This window comes from Mobula hypostoma, chromosome 8 (assembly GCF_963921235.1).
Source record: "Mobula hypostoma chromosome 8, sMobHyp1.1, whole genome shotgun sequence".
NCBI lineage: Eukaryota > Metazoa > Chordata > Chondrichthyes > Myliobatiformes > Myliobatidae > Mobula > Mobula hypostoma.
The window spans coordinates 96,701,329-96,724,707 of NC_086104.1; the positions used below are offsets into that span (position 1 = coordinate 96,701,329).

At 41.8% G+C, this 23,379-nt stretch overlaps 1 protein-coding gene across 2 annotated transcripts in view; it reads right to left on the reverse strand.

Annotated features, from left to right (window-relative positions):
* Window positions 1-18,438: 18,438 nt before the first annotated feature.
* The window catches only part of LOC134350181 (parkin coregulated gene protein-like), a 246,547-nt gene continuing 241,606 nt past the window's right edge, over window positions 18,439-23,379 (reverse strand). For both annotated transcript variants that reach the window (XM_063055154.1, XM_063055153.1), the window contains one exon: window positions 18,439-18,774. In XM_063055154.1, the coding sequence (XP_062911224.1) occupies window positions 18,614-18,774 (161 nt within the window). In that variant the 3' untranslated portion in view covers window positions 18,439-18,613. The remainder of the gene's footprint in view (window positions 18,775-23,379) is intronic.

Below are 23,379 nucleotides of genomic sequence, written 5' to 3' on the forward strand. Positions count from 1 at the left end.
GGTTTGATAAGTCTTTAGATATTAAAGAGCTCAGGGAAACAAGGTTCGGGCAGGAAGGAGACAAAAGATCACCTACAATCTTACTTAATGACAGAATAGAAATGAAAGGCCAAATGGCCCATTCCTGCTGATACTTACATCATATTTGGTGCATTGGTTTACACTTGTCATGTGTACCAAGACACAGTGAGAATTCTTGTTTGCATGCCATGCAGGCAGGTCATGCCATACATTAGTACACAGAGGTATTAAACTGAAAGCAGAATTCGGAATATGGTGCTGCATTTCCAGGGAAAGTGCAGTGCAGGATGCAAGGACCATGACAAGGCAGTTTGGGAGGTGAAATCTTTAAATTTGAAGTTCTGTTCAAGAGTCTCATAACGGTATATCTTTAAATAAATAGAACAGTGGGATAGGAAGCAGTCCATGAGCTTGGTGGTATGTGCTTTCAAGTTTTTGAATCTTCTGCTTGACGGGAGAGGGGAAAAAAGAGAATGACTGGGGTAGGAGAGGTCCTTTATTACGTTGGCAGCTTCCCCAAGTGTTCTTGCATTCATCCACCCCTTTGGTTGATATTGAAGCAGCAAGAAGAACAACCAGTTCTTTAGTCCATGTACAGCACGTATGAATTCTTATTCATACAGAATCTAAATTTACTAACCCAACCAACATAACTTTTTACCCAGTAACAGTCCAGGGCCTCTTGATGGACTTTATTAAGATTATTGAATCCAATAAACATAAAGCAGACAAACAATAAATACAGTGTATCAACTCTTCATGCAACTATTTTTCTCATATACCAAAATAACTGATATATATATACTTAAGAAAACATTTTCTAAGACTTTTCTGGAAATGTTCTATATATTAGGATGCCACAGTAGTGTAGCAGTTAGCACAACACTATTACAGCTTGGGGCATTCTGGAGTTTGGAGTTCAATTCCACTATCATCTGTAAGGAGTTTGTACATTCTTTCCGTGAGCTGAGTGGTTCTCCTTCGGGTGCTCCAGGTTCCTCCCACAGGCCAAAGATGTTCCGGTTGGTGGGTTAATTGGTCATTGTAAATTATGGTGGGATTGGGCTGGTGTTAAATCGGTGGATTGCTGGGCGATGTGGCTTAGTGGATTGGGTGGGCCGGTCCTGCACTAAGTACAATAAACAAAAATGTTTATGAACACTTTGGAATATAAAAAAACACTGGAGCTTAAAAAGAAATATTCAGCAGTTCAATTTCATTCTGACAGGATGGGGTCATTGCACTCTCCCTTCCAGATGGATGCATACAGGGAGGCACAGTGCCACTGTGGGAAGAGCTCCTGCCTCACAGTGCCAGAAGCTTGATTTCAATCCTGACCTCAGCTAGGATTAGTATAAATAGATGTGCTGAAGGACCTACTTCCATGTTGTATACCTCTATGACTCTATGTCTGTCACTTCATGGGAACACAAAAGATGCCATAGCAAATGGTCAGAAGTGGGAGTGCTTTCTAATGATTGCAACAACCATATTCACAGCTCCTCAGCATACAGCAAGAACAACATTCAGCTATTGTTAATAAGTAACAAATAATATCTGTGACACACTATCTCTAACAAAAGGGTCTCATCACCTCCTTTGACATGCAGTGGCATAAGCATCCTGGAGGATCACCATTGACCAGAAGCACCCTGGGTCACCGGAATAAATGCATTTCTCTTCTGAGGGAATCCCATTGCATAGAGGGTAATTGGCTTCCACTCCAGTTTCGTCAGTTCTTAGGGGTGATAGATCATGGAAACAGCAGACTATCCCTCAGGTGGGAGAGAAGGTGCCTTGCAACATATGAGGTGGTGAACTCCTTTCGCTGCCTTTGCACAGCTTTTCTGTGGTCTCAATGCATGGACTCAAAGCTTTCAAGGCCACCCTGAATGCAGCTTCTCCTCTCTGAGGTTCAAAGGTTCAATTTAATATCAGAGAAATGTATACCAATATACATCCTGGAATGCTTTTTCTTCACAGACATCCACAAAAACAGGGAAGTGCCCCAAAGAATGAATGACAGTTAAACCTAAGAACCCCAAAGTCCCCCCCCCAGCTCCCCTCCCTGCGGCAGCGAGCAACAATACCCCCTCCCCCCACCGGCAAAAAAAACAAGCATCAGCATCGTCACCGAGCACTCAAGCGTGAAAAAAGCAACAGCAAAGACACAGACTTACAGTTACCCAAAAGACTTCACATTTCACCCGGTATTCAACATACAGCAGGTTCTCTCTCTCTCTCCCTAATAAGGGAGAGGGAGGTGTCTCCGTTTTCCCAGTGAGCAAGGAGAAATAACAAACAACTCGCTGGTTTATTATGTTAAAAGTCCGTTAAGTCGCTTTTTCTGAGCTCTGTTCCCAAAGATCACAAAGATCCCGGGTGTTTGGGCACATAGCAGTGGATTTTCCGACTCCCCCAATGACATATGGGTCTCCTGCCATGCAATTGACCCTCAATCCACCCATCTCCACAGCCCTGAGATCTTAGGCTTCCACATCCGAGTCGGACTCTCAGGCCGAACCCTTGGCGTGCCGTAAAAATGACCAGTCCTGATGGACAACCAGACCCTAAGTCTGGCTCGGTCCCATCTCCTGCAAAGAACCAAAGTCAGCATGTAACTCCAGGTCAGGATCTTCAAAAGAACACTGAAAGGGAAAAGTAAAGATATTAAAGATTGAAATAAAGCTGTCTCCGAAGATGCAAGCAGAGGAGTCGCCATTTAGCGCCATCGCTAATGAGATCATAACGATCATGAAAAAGGTTCCCAGTACTCAGTGGGGATGTTGCATTTTTCAAGGAGGTTTTGTGCACAACCTTGACACTCTGTCTCTGTCCCTGGCAAGAATAGACTGAGCAACTTCAGCCTCCATACTGGAGGTGCTTTGGAGAAGACACTGAATTCGGTGCTCCTGGAGAATTGGTGGTACTTTTCCAGCGTCCTGAGGTGCCTGCTGTGGGTCTCAGAAGCATATAGGGAGGGTGGGATCACAGAGTTTTCTGGAAGATCTCAAGACTTGATCTTCAAATTCTCTTTCACTCAACCACTACAGGTGATGGTGAAATTTACTGTAACCTGCAATTCACTAGCACATAGATACCAAGGCAACAAGACTATGCAGGAGATGTGTTAACCTGCAGCGAGTGACTCACCTTTCAACATGGTCTTTCCACATTCTACAAGGCTCAAGATAGCAGCCTGATGAAATATTTTACACTTGCCTGATGAGTGCTACTCTAACAAGCTTAATCCCATCCAAGCAAAATAGCCCATTTGCTTGGCAATCAAATTACCTGAGATCCTTCCTCAGAAAAAGGAGATCTGTGCGACAACAAGAACAATTGAAAAAAGAAAGTTTTGTTGAATGACTTTCACTTGAGCCAATAAAAGAAAGTGAGGTTTCAAGTGGAACGGCCATTGTGGAAGTGGCCATTGTGTGATTGGACAGAGTTAAGCTCAAGAGGCTTTGGCAATAAAAGGCAGGGGTCCAGGTCCTGGAGGACCTTTTCAATAGGTCATTGCATGAATGGGCCAGTGTAGGTCTGACACTTTGGCTTGAAAGGTTTCAGGAAGGAGGCACAGGTGAAGAAGGGGTAAGGTTATCTTTATAACATGCTGGAGGAACTCAGCAGGTTGGGCGGCATCCGTGGAAACGTTGACTGATCATTTCCACATATGCTGCCCGACCTGCTGAGTTCCTCCAGCGTGTTGTGAGTGTTGCTTTGACCCCAGCATCTGTAGAGTATTTTGTGTTTAGGTTATATTTATATTAGTTAGCTAAAAGGATACGTATTTACAATTTGATGTAAGAATGCAGGATCAGGTGAAGTGTTGTAGCTGTATGATGTGGGAGGTGATAGCCCAAGTTGAGTTTCTTGATGACCACATCTGCAGCAAGTGTTGGCTGCTCCATGAACTCAGGCTCAAAGTGGTTGATCTGAGCCTCAAACACTGTGACGCATCGGGGGCGGGAGAGAGTTAAATGGACACTAGGCTTCAGGAGGAAGTCACACCCATTGGATTAACTACTACAAGTTCTGGCTGTGGCCAGGGACAAGAGGGTGTAACTGTGAGTAAGCCAGGTAGGGTGATCCAAGAGGTAGCACTGGAGGAGCCTCAGCCCTTGAGGTTGCCCAACAGGTCTGATATTGTTGCTCCCTGTGAGAATACGAGTGGGGGCTATAGGAAGGATTAGCAACTAGACTGTGACACCTTGGTTCAGAGAGTCATTCAAGAGGGGGGAGCGAAGAGAAATGTAGTTGAAATTGTAGATAATATAGTTACGGGAATAGATACAATTCTCTGTTGGAAGGACCAAAAGTCCCAAAGGCTGTGATTTTTTGTCTGGTGCCTAGGATTGGGATATCTTATCTGACTTGCAAAAGACATTGGAGTGGGTGGGGAACGATCCAGCTGTCATGATCCACATGGATACCACTGCACAGAAAGAACTAGGAAAGACCTTCTGCTGCGGGAATTTGAGCAGCTAGGAAATAAATTAAAATGCAGAACCAGGAAGGTAATGTAATGTCTGGACTGTAACCCGGGTCACGTACAACTTGGTATCGGGTAAACAAATCAGAGAGTTAAATGCGTGGCTCAATGTTTGGTGCAGAAGGAGTGGGTTTGAATTTGTGGGACATTGACACCGGTATTGGGGAAGGAGGGAGCTGTTCCAATGGGATTGCTTCCACCTGAACCATGCTGGAACTAGAGTTCTGGTGAAGTGATTAATTATGGCAGTGGTTAGGGCTTTAAATTAAATAATGGGGGTGAGGGTGGGGGTGGGTTCAACAGCTTGGAAAAATATGGAAAAATTGAAAAGGAAGGAGAGTGTAGCAGAGATTACTGAAACTATCAGTATTAGGGGTAAGACAAAAAGTTTAGAAAGGAATAAGAATTCAACTTCAGGCAACATGGAGACAAAATTGAAAAGAAGGGTAGTGAATACAGGACTGAAGGTGTTATATTTGAAAGCACACAGTGTATGAAATAAGGTACTGTATTTGATGTTGTAGCACAGTTAGAAATTGGCAGATATGATGTTGTGGTCATCACACAAACGGAAGCTAAACATCCAAGGATATATACTGTATCAAAAGGACAGGCAGGTGGGCAGAGGGTTGGCTCTGTTGGTAAAAATGAAATCAAATCCTTAAGAAGAAGTGACATAGGATCAAGAGATAAATAATCCTTGTGGGTAGAGTTAAGAAACTGTAAGGATAAAAACCCTTATGGGAAATATATGCAGGCTTTTGAACAGTAGCCATGATGTGGGGTACAAATTATAATAGGAGATAGCAAAGATCTGTGAAAAAGACAATTTAAAATGATCACGGGGGATTTCAATATGCAGGTAGATTGGGAAAATCAGCTGGTACTGGATCCCAAGAGAGATAATTTGCAGAATGCCTAAGAGATGCCTTGTTAGAGCAGCTTGTGGTTGAGCCCACTATAGGAAAGCAAACCTGGACTGCATGCTGTTTAATGAAGCAGATTTGATTAAGGAATTTAAGGCAAAGGAGTCATGAGGAGGCAGTGATCATGATATGATAGAATTCACCCTGAAGTTTGAAAGACAGAAGCTGAAACGGGATGTATCAGTATTACAGTTGAGGAGCTGGCCAAAGTTGATTTGAAGGGCATGGATGGCGGTAGACCAGCAACTGGAGCTTCTGGGAAAAGTTCAGAAAATGCAGGGTTGGTTCATCCCAAAGAAGAAACAGCATTCTTTCGGCAGGATGCGGCCACCGTGGTTGACAAGGGAAATCAAGGACAGCGGAAAAGCGAAAGAGAGAGCATACAATATAGCAAGAATTAATGGGAAGTTAGAGGATTGGGAAGCTTTTAAAAACCAACAGAAGACAACTAAAAAGGCAATAAGGAGGGAAAAGATGAAATATAAAGGTAAGCAAGCCAATAATATAAAGGAGGATACCAAAAGGTTTTTCAGATATATAAAAAATAAAAAGAGGTAAGAGTGGACATTTGACTGCTGGAAAATAATGCTGGGGAGTTTAGTAATGGGGAACAATAAAATGGTGGAAGAACTGAATAAATGTTTTGCATTGGTCTCCTGTGTGGAAGACACCAACAGCATGCCAGAAATTCAAGAGCTCCAGGGGACAGAAGTGAGTGTAGTTTCTATTGTTAAGGAGAAGGTGCTTGAAAAGATGAAAGGTCTGAAGGTAGATAGATCACCTGGACCAGATCGGTTACATCCCAGGAATCTGAAAGAGGTGGCTGAAGAGATTGTGGAGGTGCTAGTAATGATATTTCAAGAATCACCAGATACTGGAATGGTTCCGGAGGACTGGAGAATTGCAAACATCACTCCGTTCTTAAAGAAAGGTGGAAAACAAAGGACAGGAAATTTAACTAGTTAGCCTAACTTTAATGGTTTGTCAAGATGTTAGAGTGCTTTATTAAAGATGAAGTTTTGGGGTAAAAATAGGCCAAAGTCAGTATGGTTTTCTGAGAAGGAATTTTTACCTGACAAATCAGTTAGAATTCTTTGAGGAAATAACAAGCAGGATTGACAAAGGAGAGTCAATGGATCTCGTTTACTTTCAGAAGACCTTTGACAAGATGCCACACATGATGCTGATATGAAACCATGGTACTACAGGAATGGTACTAGCATGGACAGAAATTTGGCTGGCTGGTGGGAGGCAAAGAGTGGGAATAAAGTGGGCCTTTTCTGGTTGGCTGCCTGTGACTAGTGGTGTTCTGCAGGTGTTGGTGTTGAGTCCACTGCTTTTCACCTTGTGTACTAATGATCTGGATGACGGGATTGATACCCTTGTGGCCGGGTTTGCAGATAAGTTTGCAAAGGTAAGTGGAAGGGTATGTAGTGTTAAGGAAGCAGGGAATCTGCAGAAGGATTTGGATAGATTATAAGAATGGGCAAGGAAGTGGCAAATGGAATACAATGTAGGGAAGCATATGGTCATGCACTTTAGTTGAAGAAATAAAGGTGCATTTTCTAAATGGGGAGCAAATTCAGAAATAGAGGTGCAAAGGGACTTGGGAAAATAGAGCAGGATTCCTTAAAGGTTAACTTATAGATTGTGTCAGAAAAAAGGAAGGCAAATACAATCTAAGCACTCATTTCGAGGGGATGAGAATGTAAAAGCAAAGATGTAAGGCCGAGGCTCTATCAAGTATTAGTCAAACCACATGTGGAGTTTTCAGAGTAGTTTTGGGCCACATATCTAAGATGCACTGGTATTGATGAGGGTCTAGGGAGGTTTACGAGAATGATCTCAGAAATAAAGGGTTAACGTATGAAAAGTGTTTGATGGATGCATGTGATGAAGTTTAGAAGAATGATGAGGAACCTCACTGAAACCAACTGATTATCGAAAGGTCTAGATAGAGTGGACATACAGAGGATGTTTCAGTTACTGGGAGAGTCTAGGACCAGAGGGCACAGCTCATAATACAAGTACGCCCCTTTAGAACAGAGATGAAGAGGAATTTCTCTATCCAGAGGGTGGTGAATCTGTGGAATTCATTGCCACAGATGGCTGTGGAAGCCAAGTCATTGGGTTTATCTCAAGCGGAGGTTGATAGGTTTTTCATTAGTAAAGGCATCAAAGGTTTTGGGGAGAAAGCAGGAGAATGGGTTTAAGAGAGAAAATAGAGGTGCCATGATCAAATGGAGGAGCAGACTTAATGGGCCTGATTTTGTTCCGCTATTTTATGGGCTTAAAAAGAATAATTTGATGGTCCTCTTCTCAACATTCTTTATCTCCACAGATGTGCCCAACCTTTTACAGAATGGAAGGTAGGAAATATAACCCCACAAAAGGAGAGAAGAAACATGGACCTGCAGACCAATTAGCCTGGTATTAGTCACAGAAAAATGTATCAGTCTATTATCCAGAAACTGGTAACAGGACACTTAGAAAATAATAACAAGTTTGGGCAGCATCAACATGGGTTTACAAAAGTGAAGTCATATTTGACAAATCAGTTAAAAGTTTCCTTAAGGTTGTAACTAACAGAATAGATTTAGAGGAACCAATGGATGAGATATATTAGGATGCTTTTCAGAAAGACATAACAGAAGAGACGTAAGAAATTACTACACAAAATTAGAGCACAAGAATTGAGGATAAGATACTGGGAGGATGTTGGAAACTACAAGTATTGAGGTTAGACACTGCAAGGCAAGAGGACCGAGTAGTAATAGGGTGATAATTTTTGGGCTGAATGGCTGTAGCTAATGGAATGCTGCAGTTTTCTGTGGTGGGGACCCAAAATCTACATATATCACTGATTTGATTGATGGATTTAAGTGGAACATGTCCAAGTTAGCTGATTATACAAAGCAAGGATGCAGAGGGACTTCAGATGGATGTAGGCAGGCTAAGTGAATGAGCAGGAACATGGCAAAGGCATATCCTGTTTTGAAATGTGAAATCATTTATTTTTGTAAAAAAATAATGAGAGACTGAAGGTGTTAGTGTTCAAAAACCATTAGGAACACCAACAATATGTTAGCCTTCATTGCAAGAAGATTCAAGTACAAAGGTAACAAGATCTTACTGAAATTGTATATGGCAAGACCACAGCTGGAATATAATAACAGGTCCAATCTCACTGTCAAGAAAAGGACATACTTGAAAGAGGAAGTGTAGTGAAGGTTCCTGGGATGAGAGGATTGTCCCATGAAATGGTGTTATGCAGATTGAGTCTGTACTCTGCAGGGATTAGAAGGTGTATTATTGAACCTTTATAAGGCATATGCAGGGATAATGTTTCCATGAGAATGTTTCTCAAACCAGAAGTCACTGTTCAAAATAACTTGTCAGCCACTCAGGAGAAAAATGTTAATTGCCCAAGATTGGTAACAGTTTGAAATTGTATATCCTAGAGGACTGAGATATGTGCAAGACAGAGATTGATAGATGTTTGGACGATTAGGAATGAAGAGATATGGGGTTACTATAAGAAAGTGGCACTGAGGTAAACAATCAGCAGTAAACTTCTTGAACTTCAGAGCAGGGTACATAACCAAACGGACCATTCCTGTTTCTATTTCCCAGGTCCTTCCGATTTTATTTCTTCTTTTCCCTTACTCAATCTCCATATAACACTGGGATTATCCTTGCCATCAATTAATCCTGATTAAGATGCAAATAAGATGCAACTACTCAGCTAGATTTTATTACCAAGTTTATACCAAAATTAACAACATTCATCATCACAATTCTATAAATCAATAGTCAATTTGCAGTGAAGGAGGAATTGCCCAGGAAGTATAAATCAGCACAAGTTTCTGGGTGATTTGTGGCATAAGGAAGTAAGGAACAGGAGCAGGCTAGAAGGCCTAGTAAGCTTGTTCTGACAATCAATAAAATCATGACCGATTTAATTTTGGCCTCATATTTACTTTCCCTCCTATTCCCCATGGAACTAGTCCAAAAATCTATCTGTCTCAGTCTTGAATATATTCCATAAGACATAGGAGCAGAATTAGGTCAGTTGGCCCATCAAGCCTGCTCCACCATTTCATTATGGCTGATTTCCCATTCTCCTGCTTTCATGCCCTGACTAATCAAGAACCTCTCAACCTATACCTTAAAAAGACCCAGTCATCTGGCCTCCACATTCTCAACCCTCTGCCTAAAGAAATTCCTCCTCATCTCCATTCTTACTGGACGTCCCTCTATTCTGAGGCTGTGCCCTCTGGTCCTAGACTCCCCCACCACAGGAAACACTCTCTCCACATCCACTCTATCTAGTTCTTTCAACATTCGATTGGATCCTCCCCCCCAATTCTTCTAAATTCCGGCAAATAAAGGCCCAGATCCGTCAATCACTCCTCAGACAATAAGCCTTTCATTCCCGGAATCATTCTCATGAAACTCCTCTGAACTTTCTCCGATGTCAGCACATCGTTTCTTAAATAAGGGGCCCAAAACTGTTCACAATCCTGCAAGTGAAGGCTCACCAGAGCCTCAGCATTACATCCTTGCTTTTATAATGCATTCTAGTCCTCTTGACATAATACTAATATTGCATTTGACTTCCTCAACAACGACTCAACCTGAAAATTAACCTTTAGGGAATCCTGCACAAGGTCTCCCAAGTCCTTTTGCACATCGGATTTCTCAACTTCTCCCATCTTAGAAAATAGTCTATGCTTTTATTCCTTCTACCAAAGTGCATGACCATACATTTCCTGACACTGTATTCCATTTGACATTTCTTTGCTTGTTCTCCTAATCTAAGTCCTTCAGCCACATCCCTGCTTCCTTAACACTACCTGCCCCTCCAGCTATCCTTGTATCATCTGCAAGCTTGGCCGCAAAGCTATTAATATCGTCATCCAAACTGTTGATATATTGGGGAAAAGATGTGGTCACAATACTCAGCCCTGCAGAGCACCACTTGTCACTGGCGTCGAATCAGAAAAGGCCCCCTTTATTTGCCTCCTGTCAATCAGCCAATGCTCTACCCATGCTAGTAACTTTCCTGAAAGACCATGGGCTCTTATCTTGTTAAACAGCCTCATGATCAGCACCTTGTCAAAGTTCAAAGTACATTTATTATCAAAGTACATATAGTTTACACAACATTGAGATTCGTCTCCTTACAGGCAGCCATAATCAAAAGAAGACCATCAAACACCCAAAGAGAAAAAGAACCATGCAAACAATAAAAGCAAGCAAACAGCATTAAGAACTGAAGTTCAGGAAGCCAGCTCACTGCCGCTGATCTAGAAGTCCACTAGTCGCAGACCACAGCCTCAGCCCAGCACACAGATGAGCAAACCCGCAGAACAGCCAGCCAAACTGGACCGTCCCTCATCTCCGACCCCGACACCTTGACCAATTTAAACTTGCTCAACGTTTAAGTCATTCAAACCTCAGATTGTTCTTTACTCTCTGCTACTTCGATACACCCTTGGGCACGGGCTCCGCCACTTCATCTTGGCCAGTACCCAACCTTTCCAATTCGGCTCGGTTCTTAAATTGACCAAACCTCGATCTTACCTTGCCTCTGCCTTGCCTGTACCACATCAAACTGCATCCAAGTCCACTTCAGCATCTACGACCTGGACATGCTGCAAACATCTTGCCTTTCTGAGACCTCATCGCACACCACAAAAATGCTAGGTCGTACATGTGATTCAGCTCAACTCTGATAGGAAAGCTGTTGGCAGCGATTGTTTACCAGAAAAAGTGTGAATAGCAAAGTTTTTAGTTGCTGTCTTTGTTTCATTGGCCACCAGCAAATTGTCGCTGAACTTCAGTAGTACCATCCTAAATCTAGTCAAAGGTCTTCTGAATATCCAAGTTCACAACATGCACTGATCTTCCTGTGTCCATTTTGCCTGTTATTTCCTCCATGAATTCCAACAGATTTGCCTCTCAAGATTTTCCCACGAGGAAATCAGGTTGATTTTGGCTTATTTTATCATGTGCCTCCAAGTACCCCAAAATCACATCCTTAACAACCAAGTCCACCATCTTCCCAACCACTGGGAAGCTACCCTTCCTTCTTGAAGAGTGGGGTGATATTTGCAATTTTCCAGTCCTGAACCATGCCAGAATGTAGTGATTCTTGAAAGACCTTTACTAATGCCCTCACAATCTCTTCAAATACCTCTTTCAGAAACCTGGGGTGTAGTTCATCTGATCCAGGAGAATTATCTAACTTCAGATTTTTCAATTTCTCAAGCACCTGCAAGCACCTCTTCTGCCCCTGACACTCTTGAACTTCCGGAATACTGCCAATGCCTTCCACAGTGAAGAATAATGTGAAATACATAGTCAGTTTATCTACTATTTCCCCGTTTCCCATTACTGCCTTTCCAGCAGTCCAATATCTACTCTCGCCCTTCTTTTACTCTTTATATATCTGAAAAAACTTCTGGCATTCTCTTTGATACTGTTGGCTAGCTTACCTTCATATTTCAGCTTTTTCTCCCCTTACAGCATTTTAGTTGCTCTCTGTTAGTTCTTATAAGTTTCCAAATGCTCTAACTTTCCATTAATTTTTGGTCTATTATATGGCCTCTCTCTTTCTTTTATGTTGGCATTAACTTCCCTTGTCAGCCACGATTTGTCATCCTGCCTTTAGAATGCTTCTTCTTCTTTGGGATGTACCTATCCTGCTCCTTCTGAATTCCTCCCAAAAACTCCAACCATTGCTGCTCTGCCATCATCCCTGCTAGTGTCCCCTTCCAGTCAACTTTGGCCAGCTCCTCTCTCATGACTCTGTAATTCCCTTTACTCCACTGTAATACTGATACATCTGACTTTAGCTTTTCTTTCTCAAATTGTAGGGTGAATTCTAACACTCCCTCCTAAGCATTCCTTTACCTTAAGCTCCCTAATCAAATCCAGTTCATTACACAAAACACAATCCAAAATGGTGTCACCCTTTCCAACTTTGTCTTCCCTTTACACTGCAGCTCATCCCACTGACTGCAAGTTCACCCGATCATCAGTCTGTCCTTCCTGACAGTCTCACTACACACTGCCTCTGCTTGTAAAACAACTGCCCTGTCCTCAGCCCTATTACTCTAGTTCCCACCGCCTGCCAAATTAGTTTAACCCCCCCCCCCACCCCTAATAGCTCCAGCAAACCTGTCTGCAAGGACATGGGTCCCCCTTAAGTTCAGGTGTAACCCGTCCCTTTTGTATAGATCATACCTTCCCCAGCAGAGGTTCTAATGATCCAGAAATCTGAAACACTGCCCCCTGCACTAGTTTCTCAGCTATCCATTCATCTGCCAAGTCATTCTATTCTTACCCTCACTGGCGCATGGCACAGGCAGCAATCCAGAGGTTGCTACACTGATGGTTCTGCTTTTCAGCTTTCTACCTAGTTCCCTAAATACTCTCTTTGGGACCTCCTCACTTTTCCTACCTATGTCATTGGTGCCAAAGACCTCTGGCTGCTCCCCCCCAACACCTTTTAGAAGTTTGTGGACCTGATCTGAGACATCCCTGACCCTGGCACCTGGGAAGCAACATACCATGTGGGTGTCTCTATTGTATTCACAGAATCTCGTGTCTACTGCTATAACTATGAAATCCCTATCACGACTGCAGTCCTCTTCTCCCACCTTCCCTTCTGAACCACACCACCAGACTCAGTGCCAGAGACCCGGTTGCTGCGGCTCCCCGCACCAACAGTATCCAAAATAGTATACCTATTATTGAGTCGAATGGCTATAGGGGTACTCTGTACTGGCTGCCCATATCCCTTCCCTCTCCTGACAGTCACCCATTTACCTGCCTCCTGAAACTTAGGGGTGACTATCTCCTTTTAGCTCCTATCTATCACGTCCTCTGTTGCCCTTATGAGTCGAAGGTCATCGAACTGCAGCTCCAGTTCCTTGACATATTCAAAGACTCTGTTTCCATTGCTCTTTGGTTAAAGGATTAAAATGCTCATGACCTCCAATGAGCAACCCCTTATTCTGAAACAGTTTCTCCTAGTCCTAAAACAAGAGAAAATCTGTAGATGCTGGTAATCTGAGCAACACACACAAAATGCTGGAGGAATTCAGCAGGCCAGGCAGCATCTATGGAAAAGAGTACAGTCGATATTTTGGGCTGAAACCCTTTGGCAGGACTGCCAAAGTTCCCCTCCTAGACCTCCTAGTTCTGGATTCCCCTCTACACTCCCCAGCTCTAGATTCTTCTGCAGCTGTTATGCTTGAAAACTGCAGCTCACTAACAGTACCCATCTGAGTTCTCATAACTTGCTGTAGTTGTACAATAATTGTCACTCCCATCTCAATGTCAAGATTATGACTCCTGCAATGCCAAACATCTTGAGACAAGAACAAATTAAATTGCAGAATCTTATTCTGATAAATTACAAATTATGGCAAGTGTATAAAATTTAAAATGTAAATTCTGTGATTTCCCAGCTTTTCAGTTTATTCTATTTTAAGTAAACCTTTCTTTCGTATTTATTTTTCCTCATCCCTGATTAGATTCTAATTCACCCTCTGATGTTCAAATCTTTCTCAATCCCTAAATCTCATTTGTTAAGGCGATAAGCTGTTGTTTCTGCCACTAAGCTCCCAGTTTCCCATTTCCCATCCTGTACCAGTATTACCTTAACCTTCCAACAACTTGCAGGATGCATGATGTTCTGATCAGAAGGATAATGGAACATGCTACTGCAAGAAGTTTCACTTCAGCTTAATCTAGGCCAATAAACCTGAACAGTATCACCTTTACAAGGGCATCTAGGAATGGACAACTGATGTGAGAGAAGACAATATTACACTCTAAAAGGGAATAATCTGTTATTCCTGAATGTACTTGTACAAACGTATTTCCACAACTCTAACCAATAAATTTCTACCCGCATTCTGTTCAACAGGTATTGTATCACAAATCTTTTCCTCCTCCCTAGTTACAACAATTTTGGTGAAATAGACTTTTTCCAGTGACACAGAAGTAGTAGATGTCAACTTGTGAGTTTAATGCTATTATATTTGTCCCTTGGCCCTAGTAAAGTCTTAAACTATGCTCTGTGATTTATATACTTACATAAGCCCATTGATTGTATTCCTCACTTGTTGCTGTCCACAGTATATTTTGTAAATTTCCCACATTGGAACAAGTGTCAGTATTTATTTTAATATAGAAAACACAGAAAAATAATGGTACAGCAGTTTTGCCAGACTGAAAATGCATTATAAGGTGCTTACTTTTGTATAGCACCTTTGATGACTTCAGGATGTCCCAAAGCACTTCAGCTGATGAAGTCCCTGCACAGGATATATACAGAACATATCTGTTTAGCAACCTTGCACTGAAAGATTGAACCTATTGTTTTAGATGATCATTGAGAGATTAAAGTTAATTTGGGCACTTATGCTCTTAATCAAATAATATGATTGGATCTTTTACCGAAACAGTTGACAGTGTTGCTTACTGTCTTATTCGGTAGACCTTGGCAGCACTGCCTCAGTACTCCACAGGACAGTCATTCTGGAAGTTAAGTTAAACACGTAATCTTCAGGCAGCAAAAGTGCTACCATTATGCTCTGAAGTGCGATAGAAACAGGCAGCTCATCCTTTGATCATTACTCTATAAAATAGTTTCCCACTTAAGCCATTTCCTCAAAGATATCCACCCAATCAGAACGGCATTTCTGAGATAAGAGTAAAGTTTTTCCAATGACAGAAGGTGTGAAGTGAACCTCAAACAGTTTGGAATCAAGATGAAGAGCAAAATGATTCAAGGAAAATGGCAAACAGAGTAAACAGCAGATGCTGGAATTGGAAACACAGATAGAAGTGCTGGAAGAACTCAGTCAGTTAATCAGCATCTGTGGAAACAGAAACCAGACAAAGTTGATACACTAACAGAGAAGGTTTGGGTGGGGATAAAGATGGAAGAAATGGATGGAGCAAAGACCATGTCTGTGATAGGGTGAAATGATAAACAGGGCAGCCATTGAATGGATAAACTCCTTTACCTGCGTAATGTGTTGCTAGTGTTGTGAAGTCTGCTTGTATTGTTACAGTTTGGCCTAATGAAGTAAAGTGAGCAGACCTTAATATACACATTAAACAAAAAGGGAAGAGGAAATACAAGTATGAGTAGCCAGGTGCAATGCAAACTGAAAGAAGGTGGAAAATTGGAGATTTCATTGTAGAATTTTACTGGCTGCAATGTGTCTGGATGAAAAATGAGGTGTTGTTCCTTGATCTTACAATGGGCTTCCTTGTAAAAATATAGAAGATCTTGGGATGTCACAGGGCAGAGAGCTTCAAGGATTGTCCAGTGTGTAATCTTTACACAGCATTGGTAGAGTCAGAATGAAGGAATGACGCATGCCACTGAAAATGAAAGGAGGAACGGTGTAAGTTTGGAGAGGCAGCAGATCAAGTAAATTTAAGCCACCACATCAATTTTTTTGATTTACCAAACATTGTATTTTTCACAATGCTACCAGGAATACAGAAATACTCCTCTACACCAATGAGAGATTGAATGTATTTGCTTTACCTTTAAGAGCCGTCATCTCCATTTTATCCCAAAAATCTTAATGATGACAAGAAGATAGTTATATTTTAATAAGCAAGTCAAAATCATCCCTCCTTTGTACAGAAAAGCCACTATAATTTTTAACAGATTACTACTCAAGGGAGCAGTCATCGACAGAGTGATCTGAGGCAGAGTGTTAGGGCTTTGGCTCATTCAGGATTCGGCAATATCAGGTCGAGGCGAGGTAAGTTACTCGTGAGGAATAGAAACATGAAGTATGTCTGTGAGGCCGGTGTTCTGTAGTGGATGTCAGATGTGGGAAGTCTGTGAGACTCCCAGTCTCCCAGACGACTACATCTGCGCCAGGTGCGTTGAGCTGCAACTCCTTAGGGACCGGGCTAGGGAACTGGGGATGCAGCTCGATGACCTTCATCTGGTCAGGGAAAGTGAGGAGCAATAGAGAGGATCCAGAGATCATGGTACGTATTGGTACCAACGACATAGGTAGGAAAAGGGAGGAAGTCCTGAAAACAGACTAAAGGGAGTTAGGAAGGAAGTTGAGAAGCAGGACCTCAAAGGTAGTAATCTCGGGATTACTGCCTGTGCCACACGACAGTGAGTATAGGAATAGAGTGAGGTGGAGGATAAATGTGTGGCTGAGGGATTGGAGCAGGAGGCAGGGATTCAGATTTCTGGATCATTGGGACCTCTTTTGGGGCAGGCGTGACCTGTACAAAAAGGACGGATTGCACTTGACTCCAAGGGGACCAATATCCTGGTGGGGAGGTTTGCTAAGGCTATTGGGTGAGTTTAAACTAGAATTGCTGGGGGGGGTGGGAACCGAACTGAAGAGACAGAGGAAGGGGTGGTTGGCTCACAAATAGAGCGACAGGGAGGATAGGCAGGTGATAGAGAAGGGATACACTCAGACCAATGGTTTGAGATGTGTCTATTTTAATGAAAGAAGCATCATGAACAAAGCAGATGAGCTTAGAGCCCTGGATCAGTACTTGGAGCTATGATGTTGTGCCCATTACAGAGACTTGGATGGCTCGGGGCAGGAATGGTTACTTAGAGTGCCAGGCTTTATATGTTTCAGAACGGACAGGGAGGGAGCCAAAAGAGGTGGGGGCATGGCACTGTTGATCAGAGATGGTGTAACGGCTGCAGAAAAGGAGAAAGACATGGAAGGATTATTTACTGAGTCTCTGTGGGTGGAAGTTTAAAACAGGAAGGGGTCAATAACTCTACTGAGTGTTTTTTATAGACCACCCAATAGTAACAGGAATATCGAGGAGCAGATAGAGAGACAGATTCTGGAAAGATGTAATAATAACAGGGTGGTCGTGGTGGGAGATTTTAATTTCCTAGATATTGATTGGCATCTCCTTAGCGCAGGGGTTTAGATGGAGTGGAGTTTGTTAGGTGTGTTAAGGAAGGTATCCTGACACAATATGTAGATAAGCCTACAAGAGGCGAGGCTGTACTTGATCTGGTATTTGGAAATGAACCTGATCAGGTGTCAGGTCTCTCAGTGGGAGAGCATTTTGGAGATAGTGATCACAATTCTATCTCCTTTACCATAGCATCGGAGAATGATAGGAACTGACAAGTTTGGAAAGCACTTAACTGGAGTAAGGGGAAATATGAAGCTATCAGGCAGGAACTTGGGAGCATAAATTGGGAACAGATGTTCTCAGGGAAATATACGGTAGAAATGTGGCAAATGTTCAGGGGATATTTGCGTGGGGTTCTGCATAGGTACATTCCAATGAGACAGGGAAGGGATGGCTGTTGAAAAGGCTGTTGAAAATCTAGTCAAAAAGGAAAGAAAAGCTTATGAAAGGTTCGAAAAACTAGGCAATGATAGAGATCTAGAAGATTATAAGGCTGGTAGGAAGGAGTTTAAGATTGAAATTAGGAGAGCCAGAAGGGGCCATATGCCTGGATTGGGAGCATGCCTTATGAGAAAAGGTTGAGGAGTGAACTCGGCCTTTTCTCCTTGGAGCTGCAGAGGATGAGAGGTGACCTGATGGAGGTGTATTAAGATGATGAGAGGCATTCATTGTGTGGATAGTCAGAGGCTGAAATGGCTAACATGAGAAGGCACAGTTTTAAGGTGCTTGGAAGTACATACAGAGGACATGTCAGTTTTTTACATAGAGTGGTGAATGCGTGGAATGGGCTGCTGGCGACAGTGGTGGAGGCGGACCTGATTGGGTCTTTTCAGAGTCTCCTGGATAGGTACATGGAGCTTATAAAAATAGAGGACTATAGGTAACCCTAGGTAATTTCTAAAGTAAGTATGTTTCTATTCACCTAATAAATAATTTACATTTTTAGACTATGACATCAGCTTGATCATGAGCTAAAGAGAGTAGCAATCATTCAGGTATGTAAGTAAATAGTTTTATTATTCAGAAAGATTGAGGTTTGTGTCCAGTGGCAGTTTAAATTCATACATGCAATGCAGAGGGGGATGTATTAAAGAATAATCAAGAAAACAAGAACACAATTATAGTTAATTTTATGGTGTAATTGATGCATTTGCATTTACAAAATTCCCAGTTACATAAATTAATGCAGCATACTTCTTCAACTGGTTTATTTAGTTCAATTATAAATGCATGACTCATACGTTGGAATCATGTACTTGATGTTAATGAAGGCATCTTCTCCTCCATACAGCTCAAAGATCTCCAGAGTCTCCTGAATTAGATCTCCAATATTTTCTCTTTTCTGCTGGCTGTAGTCTATTCCATCTCCTGAATTGACTGGAGTTCAAAAATAGAACATAAAGAAAACAGAAGCATTAAATTCTGATAGTCTTCCAGCTCAATGCATTCTTTACACCAACAAAATGACAACATACAAATTTCATAGATTTATATTCGACAGACTGTTGATCTTTGTATGATCAAACCAATTGATACAAAAGATCTGGCAGCACTGAAGAACTGGATAACATTGGGTGGTCCTGGACATGTAACTGTATGTGACAATAAGATCTGTTCAGTAATGAAGTGCCAGGAAACTCCTAGATGTTTGGCTGTTTCCTGGGCAACTTCCACATGCTGCATTTCAAATCTTATGTTATCACTAAGGCTCACAATCCAGTTCATGTTATCAAGCATATGAAGGGTTTTACTCTGACTATAAGATAATATATATACATTTTATTATCTAAATGAAATAATCAATGTTTTGATCTTTTCTTTATTTAGATGTCTGGGGTTTCTATAGGTTCATTGCATAATATTAGGCTTGTACCGTTGTTCAAGATCCAAAAGATACACTAATTTCAAGCTATACCATCAATTAACATGGGGCATAAATGCATTTTGACATAATGTTAATTGATTTTCCTGAATCAGAATCAGGTTTCGCATCACTGTCTTACATGGTGTGAAATTGGTTAAAAAGGATCCAGTACATTCCTGGCATATATGACGCATAAACTCTTCTCGGGCTTCCAGCCAGATCCAAATGTCAATTTTAACTGATGTTTTGATGACAAACTCTGCTACCTTCATCAGGGATGATGCCTAGGGATGTCTGGTCCAGTGGAATATGTCGTCTGTCCCTCCTGCCCGGTTAGTCCTCAATAATTGCTTTTGGGACAGCCTGGTGAAGGAAGCCATTGAGATAAGACTAGAGAATAAGAATTTCAACAAAGTGAAAGGTCTCGCTCTAAGTAAGAACTGGAATATGATTTTAACCCGAATCCTGATTGGTTGAGGACTAACCAATCAGGAGGGAAGGATGATAGGAGTTGAGTATATATACCACCAGACTAGACATGCCTAGGCATCATCCCTGATGAAGTTTGCGGAGTTTGTCATTGAAACGTCGGTTAAGATCGACACCTAGACCCAGCTGGAAGCCTGAGAGGAGTTAATGCGTGAAATTGGTTGTTTTGCAGCAGCAGTATAGTGCAAAGGCATACATAAAATTACTATAAATTACAAAATAAATAAATAGCGCATTAAAAAGTAGTGTTCATAGGTTCATGGAATATTCAGCTGTTGCTGAATCATTGAGTGTGGATATTCAGATCCTAATACTTTCTCCCTGATGGTAGCAATGAGAAGAGGCCTTGGATGGTGAGGGTCTTTAGTAATAAATGTCACCTCCTCTTTAAGATGCCTCAGCAGTGGGGATGGTTGAGCTGGCCAAATTAACAAGCCTCTGCAGTCTCTTGATAACTTGTGTATTGGAGCATCTAAATCAGGTAGTGATGTAACCAGTCAGTATGCTCTTCACTGTAGGTCGGGAATTAATTCTAGCCATAACCAACCTCTCAAAGCGTTTCACAGTGGTAGATGTGAGTTCTACAAGGCAATAGTCATTGAAGCAGCTCTCCATAATCATAGGCATGATTGATGCCCTTTTGAAGCAGCTGAGAGCCCCACACCGCAGCAGTGAGAGGTTGAGGATATCTTTGCGCACACCGGCCATTTGGTTGGCAGAGTTTTCAGTACCCAGCCAGGTACATCTTTGGGACCTTACACCTTCTGAGGATTCACCTGCTTGAGAGATGTCTTGACGTCACCCTCCAAGACAGAGGTCACAGGGTCACTGGAAGCTGTATGGATTTTCACTAGTGTGACTCTTCCTTTCAAAGTGTGGATAAAAGGAGTTGAGTACATCAGGGAGTGAAGCATCACTGCCGTTTATGCTGAGTGGAAGAAATGGCATGTAGATCATGCCACAGCTGTGTGTTCCAATTGTTTCTCCAATTTCACATAGAATTGCCTCTATGCTCTCATTATGGCATTCTGTAGGTTGCACCTGGATTTCTTGTACGGTTCTGGATCACCAGTTTTGAATGCTACAGATCTAGCCCTGGGCAGACTACAAATCTCCTGGTTCATCCATGACTTCTGGTTCGGGAAAACTTGGTATGTTTTCAAAGACATACACTCACCCCTGTCTGTGCCATCAGATCTAGTAAGTCTGTCCTGCCAGTGGGACAAGAAACATCCAATGATTATGATGGACATGTCTGGCCCATTGACTGTAAATATAACTATGTGAAGCTTTTGCATGGCCAGAGAGGACTTCTCTTCCAGTTTAGACACCAAACTTTGCTAAGTCCACTGGGCTGGGTATAGCTTTGTTGAGCCCAAATTTGGTGCTTACTTCAATGTCAGCCGGTTTGTCCAGTTTTACTCATCCCTTGCCTGAAATAGCAGTAATGGTACAAGTGGGTGGTTTGTTTGGCCATTATAGGGGACACTTATGTGTCAACCAAAAGGAATAGTTCTGATGCTGTATGAAGGTCCATTCAGATAAGGGCAGCAAATTTCCTCCTCTGAAGGAAATTATTGAACCAGGTAAGTGTTTCTGACAAACTAAGTCTAGTTGATTTTAATCTTTTTTTCCAAATTCCTTACTATTAAGTCAAGTATGTTAGCCCATGTAAGCATATCTTAAGCCATGCCCCTGAGACTTCTGAAACTTAAAAAATAAAATTAGAAAATGTGCAACATTCTTTCCCTTATTTGCCAGTGAACCTTTTGAAGATCTTTTTAAATAGGGCAAGTGGGATAATGAGCTTTTCCTCATAAATAGCAAATTCTATACGGGTGCTTAACATGTGGCAGTAGATGGATGGCCAAAGTTCATTTTGCCCGAAGGCATCAAGTGACAACTGACTTCAATATTTGCTCAGTCTACATGAGTGATAGATAACTTACTGGACTGACCAAACTTCTGAATGGTGCACAAAACAAAGCTGCCTGCTTTTTTGTAGATGAAATCAGAAGCAAATTGACATTTGTGCTATACAGGCCAATTTTACAGTCAATGACTCTGATGTTTTTTCACTGCTTCACAATGTTTTACTGTTATTCCAATCCAATCCACAATGCTAGTGCTGATTACTTTACTATTTTGTATGCTGCTGGTAAGAGACTTTGCTCTGTGACACTCATCCATTGTTCAGTCTGCATAATTCTCAACCCCGTAACTGCTTTTTGCTAGTTCAGGCATTGTGAGCTTGGTGATCTTTATAACTTTTATTGGTGAAAATTTTGGTGCGTGGAATTCTGCTTCAGCTTGTTAGTGAAGGGTGAGTTTCCAGACATTCAATGACAGTCCTTTTGCCTATGGCATATATTTATTCAAGCACTTTGAGATTCGGATGACTTTCATGACACTTCACTAACAAAACATATAGTCTTGCAATTACAAGGGGTGTGCTTCAGTTTTATGCCTGCCAAAGTATGCCAATAAAAGTGCCACACCAGGAAAGGTAACAAAACACCATCCTAAATCTTCAATTACATAGATTGTGTGAGTAACTTAATTTGCTTGGGAAATCTATATCAAATGCTGATCATTTAAGGTTGTCATTGAAACTGTAGAAAGGTAAACAGGAATGTCTTTATGCAGGAAGGTGCTAGAATTCATATAACAATGCCACAGGTAGTATTTCAAAGTGAGCAACACATTTTATTGAGGAGAAGTTTCAAAGTTTCTGATTGAGAGGATAATATGTGGGAGGTAATGGATGGTTTTGGATTAGTGTTGCAGAAAATGACAATCACAGCAGATGTAATGGTCTTGACTTCCTTTGTGGTGTGAATAGTGTGCTATATGAATTGTGGCTTCTTTGCTTACTTAGTCTTTATGGTAGAGCATTATTTGGGCAAAATGATGTGAAGATAAATCTCATTTTTGTCCCTATTTAACACTTGCATGGGGGTTCTCATTTTGATGCAATTATAAAGAAGGCATGGCTTGGCGTGATACTGAAGACTCCCGCAAATTTCTACAGATGTACTGTGGAGAGCATTCTAACTGGTTGCTTCACCATCTGGTATGAAGGGGGCACTGCACAGGACTGGAAAAAGCTGCATAAAGTAGTGAACTCAACCAGCTCCATCATGGGCAGTAGCCTCCCCACCACTGGGGCATCTTCAGAAGGCAATGCCTCAAAAAGGTGGCATTAAGAACCCTCATCACTTAGGACATGCCCTCTTCTCATTGTTACCATCATGGAGGAGATACAGGAGTCTGTAGACACACACTCAATGTTTTAGGAACAGTTTCTTCCTTTCTTCCATCATATTTCTGAGCGCAAAATGAACCCATGTATACCAGCTCAACTCTTTTTTCCTTTTTTTGCTCTCTAGTTTGCATTACTGATTTAATTTAATTATTTAAAATATATTTCTTATTGTAACTGATAGTTTTTTATTATGTATTGCAATGTACTGCTGCCACAAAACAATAAATTTCATGAGTAGAGCTACTAGGACTTGATGTTTCAATCCCTATGGTAAGTTGGCACTCTCGATGTTGGCAGTGGGCTTGGAGTGGTGGCAAGGAGGGAGGGTAGGTACGTCATCAGGATCATCAGGTGGGCACCCTCC